This window comes from Nestor notabilis, unplaced genomic scaffold (assembly GCF_000696875.1).
Source record: "Nestor notabilis isolate BGI_N333 unplaced genomic scaffold, ASM69687v1 scaffold15540, whole genome shotgun sequence".
NCBI classification, from domain to species: Eukaryota; Metazoa; Chordata; class Aves; order Psittaciformes; family Psittacidae; genus Nestor; species Nestor notabilis.
Genome location: NW_009912577.1, coordinates 1 through 13,618, shown reverse-complemented (window position 1 = coordinate 13,618; position 13,618 = coordinate 1). Strand labels below are relative to the sequence as shown.

The following is a 13,618-nucleotide window of genomic DNA, read 5'->3' as shown; positions in this document are numbered from 1 at the left end:
CCTCACTTTTTCCATCTCTAAAGCTCCAACTAAAGGATTCAAACAACTAACCCCCTCTGAACATTTAGTCCCAACAACACAGGGAAATGTAACCTCCATCACCATGACACTCCCAGGAAATCAACACCTATCAACTACCACGGAATAATTAAGAGAGGATAAAAAGACAGCTGCTTTCCTTCTGGTTTTTAATCATGGATCCAGCCCCTTAAGAGATTGCTAGGCTAGAAGAGACTTAGAGAAGATTAGCCTTTTCATTAATGTCAGGGGTGAGGGGACACTTTCAATAACTTCTACCAGGTAGGTTTCTAGCAGTGAGGCAGGCAGCTTGTTTGAGTAGTACCTCCCTGCCTGGTGCTCTAATTGAGATTATAACCGAGATTAATTTTGAGCCCAGAAAGCATGGGAGGCTTTCCAGAGCAACCTGTTTAACAAAAAAGAAGGGGGATAAAATATAGAACGGTTTGGGTTGTAAGGGACCTTAAAAAGCATCCAGTTCCAACCCCCCTGCCAGAGGTGGGGACATCTCCCACTAAACCAAGTTGCTCAAAGCCCCGTTCAGCCTGGCCTTGGACACTGCCAGGGATGGGGCAGCCGCAGCTTCTCTGAGCAACCTGTGCCAGTGCCTCAGCACCCTCACAGTAAAGTATTTTAAATACTGATTTTAAATACATTTTAAATAATGCTGATGTAATATAGTGGGTTGACCCTGGCTGTCCCCAGGTGCCCACCAAAACTGCTCTATCGCTTCCCTCCTCAGCTGGACAGGGGAGAGAAAACAGGAAGCTAATGGGTTGAGATAAGGACAGGGAAAGATCACTCAACAACTATGGTCACAGGTAAAACAGAATTGACTTGGGAAAATTAGGGAAAATTTATTACCAATTGAATCAGAGCAGGGTAATGAGAAATAAAACTAAATCTTAAAAATGCCTTCCCCTACCCCTTCCTTCTTCCCAAGCTCAACTTCACTCCCAAATTCTCTAACTCTTCCCTTGCAATGGTGCAGGAAGTCAGGGAGGGGGGTTGTGGTCGGTCCATTATTCATTGTCTGTGCCTCCTTCCTCAGGGGAGGACTCCTCACTTCCTTCCGCTGCTCCAGCATAGGATTCCTCCCACAGGAGACAGTTCTCCATGAACTTCTCCAACATGAGTCCTTTCCACAGGCTGCAGTTCATGAACTGTTCCAGCATGGGTCCCTTCCATAGGGTGCATCCTTCAGGAACAGACTGCTCCAGCGTGGGTCCCTTCCGTGGGGTCACCAGTCCTGCAGCAAACCTGCTCCAGTGTGGGCTCCTCTCTCCATGGGGCCTCAGGTCTTTCCAGAAGCCTGCTCCAGCATGAGCTTTCCACAGAGTCACAGCCTACTTCGAGCATCCCCCTGCTCTGGCATGGGGTCCTCTGTGGGCAGCAGTTGGAGATCTGCTCCCCCATGGACCTCCACGGGCTGCAGAGGCACAGCCTGCCTCAGCATGGTCAGCACCACGGGCTACTCTGGCACTTGGAGCACATCCTCTCCTCCTTCTTCACTGAGCTTGGTGGCTGCAGAGCTGTTTCTCTCACATATTCTCACTGTTCTCTTTCCCAGCTGCAATTGCACAGGTTTTTCCCTGCTTCTTAAATACATTATCCCAGAGGCACTGCCATCATTGCTGGTGGGCTTGGCCTTGGCCAGCAGTTGGGTCCATCTTGTAGCCAGCTGGCACTGGCTCTACCAGACATAGGGAAAGCTGCCAGCAACTCCTCACAGAAGCCACCCCTGTAGCTTTTCCACTACCAAAACCTTTCCATGCCAACCCAGTACACGTAGTCAGGCTGGTGATAAATGTTAGTTAGCTTTAAACAGTAATTATACTTTACCCTAATTTGTTTTTCCTGCTTGAAGATCTTCAGTGCCATCTCCAGACATGGATTAACACCTAGAGCAAGAAATTCTTCCTGTCCCCATTTTGAAGATGAGAAAGGAATAAAAAAGAAATTTAAGAGAATCTAAACAAACTTTTAATTTTCATTTACAACATCTCAGAACAAATTAATAGGTCCAGTGTTCAGGAAATCAAACATGCACTTTTGACTTGGATGGGTAAGTTAAAGCTTGTTGTTAACTATGAGAGTTAACACATTACAAGTATAACTGGGCTGATGCATTTGATTCTCTCAGAAGTGGTGACCCTGTCACATCCTGTTACAACTGGAGAACACAGGAGTACCTGCCCATGATAAACTAACTTGTTTTCACTCCACATAGTTGGAAGTAACAGCACTTTAAGAGCTGCGATGAGATCACTTTGACCAGCTAATACTTTGGATGTACCATTTTTACACCATGCCAGTGTCACTCCACACTTGCTTCTGTGAGATTTTAAAAGCACAAACTCATAGGAATAACCTCTTTTATAGGTGCCACAAGGGAACCCAAGAAAAACTTAAAAGGATTTCAAATAGGGTTGTTTAAACTATCAATCCCAAAGATTGGCAGCTTAGATATACTATTCCATCTCTAATTCATCAGAACCTTTCTGAAGAAAAGTGAGAAAACAGAGGATTTTGTTCCCTTTAGGCACATCTAGCTCTTCATGGCTGGGCACTTACAAGCCTGTACCCCCACCAATACAACAACCAAGACTCAGCTCAACAGGAAAGGTACAAGTGAGGAAATAAATACAGACCCTCAACTTTTTGCTCCTTGCATCCATGAAATACCCTCTCTTGCAAATCAGACCTTGTGGAAGGAAAAGGGAAAGGGGCGGACAAGTACAGCAGCCCTCTGAAAGTCTTGTCACTGAATTTGAATGTGGTTTTGACAACGCTGCTGCAATATTTATCAGTGGATTCAGGGACCAGATGCTGTAGCACAACCAATGAACCCTTTCAGATTATTTCCAAGGAGCAAAGTCATCTACAGAATACACCTTCCCTAGAGAACAGCTGATCATTTGTTGCTTAGATATTTCAAATGAAGATTTAATATTTAATTTTTTTTTAAATCATTCAGGTATTAAGTTCAACAGCTTTGTTGTTATGCAGGAGGCTGAACTAGGCAAGCAAAACAGCTTTAAACTATTAAATATGGAAAGGATTTATTGCCCTTTAGGACTCAGATTCATAGCTATCTTGATATGAAATAGATGCATCAACCTCTCCCAACAGTCTTTGGATGCTCTGACCTTTTCAAGAAGATAAAATACAAGGTTTCTGCATTACAGGAAGATAGTGGCTGCTTCTCTTTCAAATACAACTTTAGAGTTTCCTGTAGGACAGAAATTTCCATTTTGTCAGCTTTGAGACAGAGCTTGCTCAGAAGAACAATAAAAAAAGTAAGTGAAAACTTCTCAGTGTCTCCGCAGCACACAAGCCTCACCACCACCCGAGCAACTGCCTGGGTTTCCCTGTCAGTCAGATCAAAGTTTAATGTACTCTGAAGAGCCCAGTGCACAGCCCTGTTACACTGCCAAGGAATACTGAAGCAACAGCAAGTGTTTGGGTACGTAACAGGCACAAACTCAAACAGAAATGCTTTTTGAAAGTTTTTTTAAAAGAAATCATTGTATCCAACTCTACTTTTAACACACATTCATAACGCATTGGCTTTTTACTTCCAGTGTACATCAGTGTTCAGGGTACTTATTCCACAAAGAGGCACATGGCTTCATAATTCTCACCTTTGCTGACAGAATAACATCAGGAATTATTTGCTCTGTACCACGGACTAAGCCAATAGTTTGTTGGCACATCTAGGTCGACTCTTGAGGTAAATAAATAAGAAAGAAATAATAAAAATATCATCCCCACCTTAACAAATCTAGTTGTGCCAACCAGTTGTCTATGCGCATGCAGATATGCCACTAAGCATTTGTTTGAGCTAGACACATGCTGGGTGAAACAGCCGCACTGCAGTGATGCTTCTGCAGATCCTCTCACTTCCTTTGCCGTGTACACAAGACCATCACTTTAAAAAAACAAAACCAAAAAACAAGAAAACCACAAAGAAGCCAACCAATAAACCAACCCACACCAATTCCAGTATCATCTGCGGGATCAGCATCATTAAACACTTCACATTAACCGTAAAAGCAACTCGTTTAATGCAATGACAACTTTATTGAAAGGGAAAAAACCCAGCACTTGTAAGTAAAGCTTTCACTTCATTACAGAGAAGTTTTTAAATTAGGAAGAAGATTGTTTATCAAAAATCAAACAGTGTAAATACATAGAAAAAGCATAACAGCAAACAGAATCAGTACAAACAGTACAAAACTTTGTAGAGAATTTGAGAGTTTGGGGTTTATTTTACAAGAAAATTCCACAGCTGTTAAAAACATCTAGTGTTGTCACATTACAGCGAGGCATGTGGTTTTAAGCATTTCTGTGCTTTCTGTTCTACATGGTCAGTATTTGGTATGGTTGTAAACATCAGTATTTAAGACAAAGGTGTTCATCATCATCTTCCTCCTCAGATTTGAGAATATACAATAACAGTGATCTTACTTTCATTGATGTGATTAAGTACCAAAACTAAGCAAGAACCATTCTCAGAAATTCAAAGGCTCTTTCAGTCTCTAGCACACAGCACAAGGAGATGGGCTTCAAGTGCCCACACTGCTCCATGAGGCAGTTCCCAGAACATGAACTTCTAACCACATGCAAACAACAGTGCCGTAAGTCTCCAAATATATGGCATGCCAGCTGCAGTCTACCCACAGGTAGACTGTCATCCTGCACTGAGCTGGAAGCCACCCCATGGCAGAGTCTCTGTCCTCCTCTACACCTGCATTTTAAGTGTTCATACACAAAGCCTAACCCACTTTTTTGAAACATGATTTCTTAAAACAATTTCAGCTTGGTGCACTAATTTCTTCCTTTGTACCTCATAAACAACCTTATTACTGTAAATACTAAACAGCATGAAATTGTTGCCATCACTGTCACAGTATCTCACACAGGACCAGTACTCACAGTGGACTGCATCGCAAAAAACAACAGAACTTTGAAATGTAGGGATTTTTCATTAGTTCCATGTATGGAATCCCAGTACTTTCGGAACAGATGACTACCACTCTCCCCATTTCCATTTCTACTACATCTGGAAAGTTAGCTGGTCCCCAGTATGCACATTTCACACTACAATGCTGTGCTAAGGCTGCTTGGTTAAGGTTACATTATCTGTACTGCAAAAAGTAAAAAAAAGCGGATATCCAAGTTGACCAAAAGTGAGGCTGGGTAAAAAGTGCTTCCTGGTAGAACACCAATACCTGCTGAGATGGGCATCCAACATCATAAAAGTTTCTTTAGGAAAGTCAGCCTTGAGTTAAGTGCTGTAGGCAGCCGAGCAAGGACTTTGGGAAGGAAGGAGCTTTGTGATTTAAACTACAAACATCACTATTTGAAGTAGAGTGCACACAACAAACATTCCTGCCTTGAAGGACATTGAGATAGAAAGCTAGAGAGAGCTTCAGAAATGCCCACCATGCACTGTGTCAAGCAGGTAACCAAAGCTGATGATATCAAAACTTAACACAAAGTAGTTTTAATGAGACAAAAATAAAAATGTGGTATAATGGTATAATCTAATTCAGATTTAAAGTGATTGAGAGGGAGCATTTATATATTAGTTTACTCCCTGATTACGTAAAAGTCACACAAAAGTATTTTAACAAAGTGGAAACATTTTTTGCTGCTAAACTTGGCAATAGTCTGAACACAACTATTTCAGTGAGTAAGAATGTGAAGAGTTTTGTTCTGGTACAGGAGATATTTTAAATCAAAACTGCTTGTTGATGAAGCAACAAACCCTGAGTATGTTTCACATATTGGCAAGAGTATGGTGAGTCTCTCCTACCGTCTGACCTTCACTAGAACAGAATACAACACCAAAGGGCAACATTAGCCCTAGTGGCACTCTAGTGATCCTTATGTCTTTGCCATCTTTCCTTGGGTTCCCTTCCTTTAAGGGCACAACTGCTTAGCCTCACGTGGAGGCTAAAAATCAAGTCAAGATTTGTTCTTCTCTCTTACTGAATAAAAGGCTGCAGAGCTGGAATTACAGCTTTAAAAAGGATATGTGGTGTGGGGGAATAATCCATTTAAGATTACCAACTGCTTACTGGTAATTTCCTAAATTTCCTTCTTGTAAGTGGTCGTGCTCACAACAGTCAGCTAAAAGGTTCCAGTTAGCAAGTATGCCAGTTGAAAAACTAATCTTCAGCACACCCAATTCTAGCGTTCTTCTAGAGGAACTGCTAGGGAGTCAGGGTGCCACAATCCTGCACAATCTGAAGTATTCAAAACGAGAAGTCAAATTCCACTATGTTGACTGCTGATGCACCTGCAATGATTATCTGAGTTAATGTAACTTCCCTGGAGAGGGGAAAGAGAAATAATATATGCTATACTCATAGCATTTTCCAGGAACACCGAGAGATGTTAAAACTAGAGAAAGATTGGAATGTAAAAGGCATCAGGGTTGCATTTCAGTTGCCCTTATACAAAGGAATTCTGTAAACATTATCAAAGTCCTAATAAAAGATTAACATGGGCTTTCTGACAGATGTAAACTAGGTTTTGAATCTACTATCTGAAAGAAGCCACATATCAGTTTAGGTATTTGTTATAGACCAGTCAGGGAAAATTAGTATCAGCATTCTTTAATTCCCCAGTCTCTCTTGGGCATTTAACCAAACCTTCCCACACATTCTCTCTCAGTTTACAAATTCTCTCATGCCCTCAGCTTCGCACTGCTTCTACGTTTCAGCTGAGGGAGAAGAAAAGCACCTTGCTTCATGTGAAAAAATTCAGTTTCCTACCGGGTCTGTATTGCCATTAGCTCTAGGGAAGTCAAAGAACTTGGGTTCCTGGTGGCTGAAAAAATTCTGATGTTATGTTGCATGAGCTTTTCCTAAGGAACAAGTTTTTACAGATGAAAAATGTCCCTTCCATGTATTTTAAGGAAGCATTATCAGTCTGAACTGAAAATACTTCTTTAAACATACAAATATTTCACGTTTACTCCAAAACAATCTTTTCATTTAGAATTGAGTATTTTAGAAGTCTCATAAACCTAAAATTTTGCAAGAGAGGAAGGAAAAAGAAGAATACCAATATTCCATTATCCAAGGCAAACAGTGCAGAGAGTGACATAAGGCTGTTAAAAAAACCCCAAGTTGTCGTAAGAGATCAGCTGGCAACTGGTTTTCTTGAAAACAAAATCCTCCAGACTGGCATAGTCCCATCAGAGTCCAGGTCTCCATTTTACAGACTTCACATAATACTTTTTCAAAACCAAACAAACACATGACTTTACATAAGAATTATCCTAACAAATGCTGGATCCCTGCCCAGTTCTTCTGCCAGGCTGAACCTCCTTTGATCACTAGTACCCTGTCCTACAGACACCATTGCTCAGAAAACCAAGCAATTGCATAAGCTGGATTTAACACAAGGAGCTTCTAACAAGGTAAAAGGCACATATTTAAGACAAAAGTAGGTAAATACATACACAGTGCTCTTTACATAGTTCTACTATGCTTCCTAGAACTTTGTGAAGCATCCAGTATTCCTGTTAGGACAGACAGACTGAAATGCATTTCTTCACAGCATCCCTACAGGCAGAAGAAAGGAACAAAACAAAACATTCACCTCAGTTACGCTGCTTGATGAGACTCATTCCATGCTGCTACCACACTGACACTGAGGACTAAAGACCAGCTGACCACGTATGAATTGCATTTACATAATTTGCATGACCACATGAATACATTAGAGACAGGGGGGTCTGCTCACTGTCCACCCGCCCAACTGCACTAGGGGTGACACTTGTATTGAGGTGGTGCTGATGGAGCAGGATGGGGAGAACAGGAAAAAAGGGTGCACAGAAGAATACGATTATCTAGTAGTATTTTGGACCAACATTTAGGCCTTCCAAAGACAAGGCTTAAGTTCAGTGTGTGGTGACACACTTAGATATTTTTAAATGGGAAGCCCTCTCATTTTGTTACATTTGTGTTCTCCCACTAGAGAAGATGTTCAGTTCCATTTTCAGGTTCAACTACATGTATTTCCTCTCCCTAAAACACGACCACAGAAAAACTTCTAAAGCCAAACATTACAATTCTTCTATAAACAAATCTTCTGTATTGTTACATCAGCGTTCAAGGCTGGGTTGGATAAGGCTTTGAGCAACCTGGTCTAGTGGAAGGTGTTCCTGCCTGTGGCAGGAGGTTGGAACTAGGTGATCTTAAGGTCCTTTCCAACCCAAACCATTCTGTGATTCTATGATTAAACCTCAAGATAACAAAATGTAAGGGAGTAGGGAAGCTTACCTTGCATATGGTATGAAGGAAATGCTGTACCTAAGGAGAAAGATTTTTTAACATTACTCTTTATGTCAGATTTTAGTAAGAGTCACAAACAAGAACAACACTTCCAGTGCTCTAAACAGGCACCTGCAAGATAAAGCTTCATTTTGGTCATACGAGTTTGTGAGTACCAGGAAGTCATATCCTTGCAAGCCATCTTACCCAGCCAGGTTGTGAAACACTATGGCAAAGGCAGAGGACATACTGTAGAACCATTTTAAACACAGTTCTCATGCACCTAATAGTCTTCATGCTCCATCACCTACAGGCAGGTAAGGGCTGGCTAGATCACATCAGCTGCTGTACTACTTCTGTGACATTACACAGAGCATATGTTAAGTTAAAGAACACTGACATTGATTTGATTAGCATATCTGAATCTTTTAACAAGACAATTTCAGGAGAGTGTAAAATACCAGGAAGCCCAGACTGTAAGCAACAAAATGACTGAAAAGGGAAAGAAAAAAAAAAAAAGCAGGTTTACTTCAAGCTGAGAGAAATTAAACACTTTCTAAGGAACTTCCCCAGAAATTGAGCCCTGAGCTCCATCTCTAACGCCTACGAAATGGCATGAGAGACGAAGAAGAGGGAACAAATCAGCTCCTCACTCATGCATTGTCTTGCACCAAGGGTAATGGTGAGGTAAAAATTCTCCTTCCCCCAGCTCACATGAGGTCCAAAATCCACTCACAATTCAGCTACTGATGTTAGGTGCAATAGAAAATGAAGTGTGTGGAGAAGAAATCACTTACCATGCCAAAGCAAAAAACTGTAAGATGCAGAAAAGGAGCGCGAGTCCTTCCTTACGCCACTGGAGGAGGAGAGAAGGGGGAAGGAAGGACACAACAGCGTAAGAATCTTATTTTTTAAATATACTCCAGTTATATATACATAAAGGACTCAAGTACTCACCCAGAAAGCACTCACCCAGAAAGCAGAGCACAGTGTTAGTATGAGACACAACTGGAAGAAAAGATTTCTATTAAACATAGAAACAACTCCAGTTTTTATAGATACTTTAACACAGCAACAGGTTCCTCCACAGGGACAGGAACAGATTACACCATTTCATAGTTTTATCCAATCCTGCATAAAAAATCCCCTTATTTAAAATGCTCCTGCTATTACATTTCTGAAGAGAATTAAAGCAATGAGGAAATATCAGCCCGATACCTCTAGAAAATAATCTTACGGCTGCAAAGGGACAAGAGGAAGAGGTTCTTCTGCAGCATCAGCAGGTCCCTGCTTCATCCCACACACTTGTTGGTGTCAACAGTTATACACCACACTGCATCGATTTGCCTAAGTAAGACTTTCCAGTTATAACCAGTCTTTCTGTTTCTGTACATGCCACATTTCCTGTTGATTCTCAAGGTTACCAAGGGGTTGAAGTTAAGTCATCAGTTAATTCTTACCAATTAAAAACACACTACACTTACAAGAACTTTCAGCTACTTCATAGCTCTCCTGTTTAATATAAAGTCCAGAAGAGCCATTCAAACAAGCACTTTTTGGTTTTTGTTTCTGTTTGAGCTGCACTGTGTTTTTACTACAGTTAAAACCTTAGGGGGAGAAGGCCACTCTGGATTACTTTCCGTTTTAACAGGAGCATCCTTTTAGTTCAAGTTTTCATTTTCAGTTTAAGACCTGACAGCTCATTTAGCCATGACAGATGGTCATACTTGATCTTCCTTCATCAACATCCAACAGCCTTTCAATACACATGTACCATTGTGCTCCTAAAGATTATAATGTGCATTTTTCTGCTTGAGTAAAAAAAGATCTAGTACTGCATATTCAAAACAGTAACACACACAATGCCTGAAGAAAATCATACACTTCACCTCAAGCACAACTATTGACATTAAACATAAGTTTTTTCCATTAGTTTTAAGGTGGTGATTTGGCTATTGGTCTAAATACTACATCATACATCTAACAACTGGCTTTACTCCAGTGAACAACATTCCAGGCATTCTCCTGGCTCCAGGCATCCTAAATGCATACAAAACAAACACTCCCCACAGAAGGCTTCCTGCTTGCTGCTGATCTGAGAGCAAACAGCCAATTTCTCAAGCTCTATCAGTTACCTGCAGCCTCTCTGGGTGTTTAAAGAGAAAATAAGAAGCCCTGATGCCTACCAAACACTCTGAAGACATTCACACTGAAAATGGGAGGACAGTTTTAAGCAAGTTTAAACCACCTTCCAGATGGTAGACTCTCCAGAAGAAAATGGGAAAGTTGAAAAGACCAAAAAGCACATGCACTTTGAAGAAGAAAGAGTCTGAAACTTGGGAGCAATTTTCACACACACACACACACACACACACACTAGAAGGTTGGTTAGAATTCCCAGCTTCCAAAGATAAAAAGTAATTCCAAGGGCTGACTTCAGCTGAAGCCACCAGCCAACTGGGATGATTTCCGTATTTTTAATGCAAAGTGACCAAGGCACCCCCAGTTTCTTTGTCAGTAACTGACAATTACCAAGGTAGAAATACCTACACAACTCTTTAAAGCACATCAGGTAGAATATAAAAAGGCAAAACTATACAAAACAGATTATCTAACAGCTTCCATAGTACCACTTCTTTCTAAAAAGTAGTTTCCCATCTTTCATGTTTTAAGCAACATGAAAATATGATGTCGTGACCTCAAGCATCCTCAAAATGCATGTGCGTGGTTCACATGCGCAAGCCACAAACAATTCTCACTAAGCAGCGTAACAACCTGGCTTCGGCTCAGTCTTTCATAACAGGAAGGTGGTTTTCTGGAGCTACACATACCTTTCTACTATATCAGATGGGCCGGATGTTTGATGTTTTAAGGAAAAAACAACAAGAAAACCCCAGCAAACTAAAACACCACTTACACACACATCTTGAGATGTTAGATCAACGCATGTGAAAGGACTGTACAATGGAAATTGTTTAGAAGTTAGCACGAGTTAAAACAGATTCCTTTGACACTTACTAGCATAACAACAGTAGCAATCAAACGTGTAGGTTCAAACATCCTTTTCAATTGTTTCATTGGTCCCATAAGAAAAAAAGTGCTGTGGAAAACAAAACAAGGTGAACACAGAGGTAGAAAGGCAACAATGAAACTAGGGAAGATTCCTTATTATGAGGGTTATTTTGTTAAATTGTCTGCTGTCATATGGGGCAAAGAAACATAATAACAATGAGACATTGCTTTCTCTGTGCAAGGTATTTAGTCTATAGTTTTATTCACACTTGTTCAGTTACAATTAACTAAGCAGAGCAAAACTACCAAGCCAGAAGCATAGGTCAAGATCAGCTTCAATTAGATCATTCTGAGCAGATGCTTTTTTAACCTGCTCTTCAAAATCCCCAGCCACAGAAGCTCTGCATGGATTGCCAGTAATCCAGCTCAATTCCTCTACATAAAAGGCTGTTTTCAGGCCTGGATCCATTCTCTGATCCCTTACCAGATCCACAGCTCTCATTTAAAAGCTACGGTGACAGATATGCATGAATTATAGAAGGTGAAAGTTTTATCTAAGGTGATATTTCTGCCTCATATACTGTTATTCTGCCTCATTACCATACTATTTCCAGTTCCATCCCTTGTGATTTCTAACACCTTGCTAAGCTTCCTCACTCTCAGACAGTTGTGTCTGTCAAAGTCAGAGGGGCTAGGCTTCAGGAACCTCGATGGCCACAAAGGCTTATCAAACACACCTACGCTGACAGACAGACTGCCCCAGATACATTCACCACAACACACAGAACATTACCAAATGCAAAGAGTTATTATACCTGGGGTGGGGGCAAACAATAAAATAAAGAAAACCCTCAATGCTCAACGCATGAGTTTGATTCTTCTTTACTGATGAGTAACTTCTACCATGAATGCATTCCTGATAACAATAACAAAAAACATTTCTCTACCATTTCAGGGCACTATTGGGGAAATACTGTTCTTTAAAATTCAGCAACAAGACTGTGATCTACATAAGCAAATGTTGTCACACAAATGCAACAGTTTCTACCACTTATGCACCCTCACCCAGAATTCTGCTTTAGCTTCTCATCTTTATCAGGGAGCTTAACATCAATGCAAAGATTTTTACCTCCCAATAGATGCAATATTCCCCAGTGTATAAAACACTGCAAAGAGCAGCAGCCTTTTCTTCGGTACCCACAGCAGACAACTACCCTAAAAAAGGCACATTGAGAGAGGGGGGGGAAATTAATACTGCTTTTAAACTGCAAAATAAATATATCCAAGAAATGTCACAACACAAAAGAAGTCTTAGGAAAACTTATACCCAAATTGCAGAATCATACACGCACAAGAGTAAATTGCATTTATTGCCGTTCTTATTAAGAGTTAGATGCAATGCACTAACTGGAGCAGAGTCAGATGTCTCCTCAGAGACGCAGAAAACTCAAGCAGCAGCACACAGCAAGGCTGCAATTATTGGTGCTCCTGAGACTCAAGTATCAGGAGAGATCATGCAAAAAGTCCTTACCAAGAGCGAGAAGAGGCATCCTAGTGCAAAACAAGCAATGAAGCCTTTCACTCTGGTGCCCCAACTTAATGAAGTTGCATCAAGAACCTAGAAATGTGGAGAAAAATAAAGAGTGCAATTTATCACTTATGGAGCTGTGAGAGCAAGTCCATGATGATAAGGATGATAATCAGGGGGCTCGAGGATCTTCCATATGAGACAGGCTGAGAAAACTGGGGCTGTTCAGCCTGGAGAAGAGAAGCTGCATGGAGACCTCACAGAAGCCCTCCAGTACCTGAAGGGAGCCTACAAGGATGCTGGGGAGGGACTCCTCATTAGGGACTGTAGTGATAGGACAAGGGGTAATGGGATAAACTTAAACAGGGGAAGTTCAGGCTAGATATACAGAAGAAGTTCTTTACAGTGAGGGTGGTGAAACCCTAGAATAGGTTACCCAAAGCAGTAAATGCTCCATCCCTGGCAGTGTTCAAGGCCACATTGGACAGAGCCTTGGGTGATGTGGCGAGATGTCCCTCCCATGGCAGGAGGGGTGGAATTAGATGATCTTAAGGTCCTTTCCAACACAAACCATTCTACGATTCTATCACTAATACATTTACTAACCTATTTATTAGGTTTACTCCAAGATCTTGCCACTATCAAGTCAGTAAATTCCCTCCAGATGCTGAACTGTTTCCACGCTCAAACGGCGCCTCCGTTTCTGAGCACCCTCTTCAGCGGCCCGTAGGAAGCGGGGTGCCGCCAAGGGGCAGGCCCGGCAGGGGGC

The 13,618-nt window shown here is 41.3% G+C and overlaps 1 protein-coding gene across 1 annotated transcript; it reads right to left on the bottom strand.

Annotated features, from left to right (window-relative positions):
• Positions 1-7,558: 7,558 nt before the first annotated feature.
• On the bottom strand, positions 7,559-12,939 carry SFT2D2 (SFT2 domain containing 2; the record flags this gene model as incomplete). The annotated part of the gene is made up of 7 exons (XM_010020189.1): positions 7,559-7,598; positions 8,319-8,348; positions 9,107-9,165; positions 9,282-9,317; positions 11,328-11,409; positions 12,451-12,536; positions 12,853-12,939. Coding segments are annotated over 7 exons (420 nt in total), but the record flags the coding sequence as incomplete, so codon positions are not given.
• Between the last annotated feature and the right edge of the window lie 679 nt (positions 12,940-13,618).